This window comes from Naegleria gruberi, assembly GCF_000004985.1.
Source record: "Naegleria gruberi genomic scaffold NAEGRscaffold_1237, whole genome shotgun sequence".
NCBI classification, from domain to species: domain Eukaryota; phylum Heterolobosea; class Eutetramitea; order Acrasida; family Naegleriidae; genus Naegleria; species Naegleria gruberi.
In genome coordinates, this window is record NW_003162685.1 from 1 (window position 1) to 1237 (window position 1237).

Below are 1237 nucleotides of genomic sequence, written 5' to 3' on the forward strand. Positions count from 1 at the left end.
TGTCATCAAGCAGGAAACGTGGTGGAAAATTTGGTCAATCAAGACAACAAGGAGGTAATATGAAACAAGGAGGAATGAAACAAGGAAGAATGCAACAAAATGGTCAATTCAATGAACAACAACAAGGAATGGGACAATCAAATATGCAAACAAATTCTCAACAAGGAAAGCAACAATCCAGAATGCTTAAGGGAAGATTTGGTAAACAACAAGGAGGAATGCAAATGAATAATAGACAACACATGCAACCACAATTAGGTAATCAATCCAACACTGAATCATCTCAACAAAACAATAGAATGCAAAAAGCAGGTGGAATGAAAAAATCAAGACAACAAGGTAACATGCAAAGAGGAATGAATAGAAGATCAAAGCACCAACAAAATGGTCAACTCAATAATCAACAACAACAAGAAACTAATCAACAACCAACTAGTAGCTCAACAACAACTGATCAAACTATTCAAACACTTGTTGATTTGAGAAATATTCTTGATTCAATTAAATCAACTCGTAATCGTAAATTAACAATGTAAAATAAACATTTAAACAATTTTTGTGAGAATTAAGTTATTTTAATTAAAAGAAGAATCGATCTTAAAAAATTCCCAAACTGTCATATCTTTAGTATTCATAACTAGTACATTTTCCTTATTTTTTAAATTATCAACTATTTTTGAATATAATTTACTAAAATGTATAGAAATACGTCCACCCATTGAAAATCCAATTTTAGTAATCTTTGTTCTTTTTTCAAATTATATTTTTTTTAAAGATTGTAAATTTTTATTTATATAGGCCTATTTATTAAATAATAAAATGAAAATGAATTGATTATTTGAAAATATCATTTAAAACAATTAACAATGAATAAAAGTATTTTTATTTAATCAAAGAAACTATCAGCACTTTGTTGATTATTTGTATTATTATTATTATTAGCAGTGGTAGTAATAGTACTAGTTGTAGTAGTATTTTGATATTCAACAGGGAAATCATCATCTTCATTTGTATCTAATGAATATTGTGGTTGATTATTTGATGAATTATTATGATCATTAGACCACATTGAATCATCTTGTTCAAGTGAAGTAATTGCTTGTTGCTTATTCTTATTTGGAAGTGGTGGTAATGATTTGTTTGTTTGTGTATTATTATTATAATAGGAATCTTCACTTGAATTATATTGATTATTATATGATGTAGAATTAATTGAATTATTAGAATGATTAAATGT

General features: G+C 26.6%; 1 protein-coding gene across 1 annotated transcript; it reads left to right on the forward strand.

Moving 5' to 3' along the window:
- Nucleotides 1-59: 59 nt before the first annotated feature.
- On the forward strand, nt 60-536 carry NAEGRDRAFT_77091 (uncharacterized protein; the record flags this gene model as incomplete). Its single annotated transcript, XM_002667953.1, has 1 exon — nt 60-536. The coding sequence occupies one exon, from the start codon at nt 60-62 to the stop codon at nt 534-536; it is 477 nt and encodes a 158-aa protein (XP_002667999.1).
- Nucleotides 537-1237: the final 701 nt, after the last annotated feature.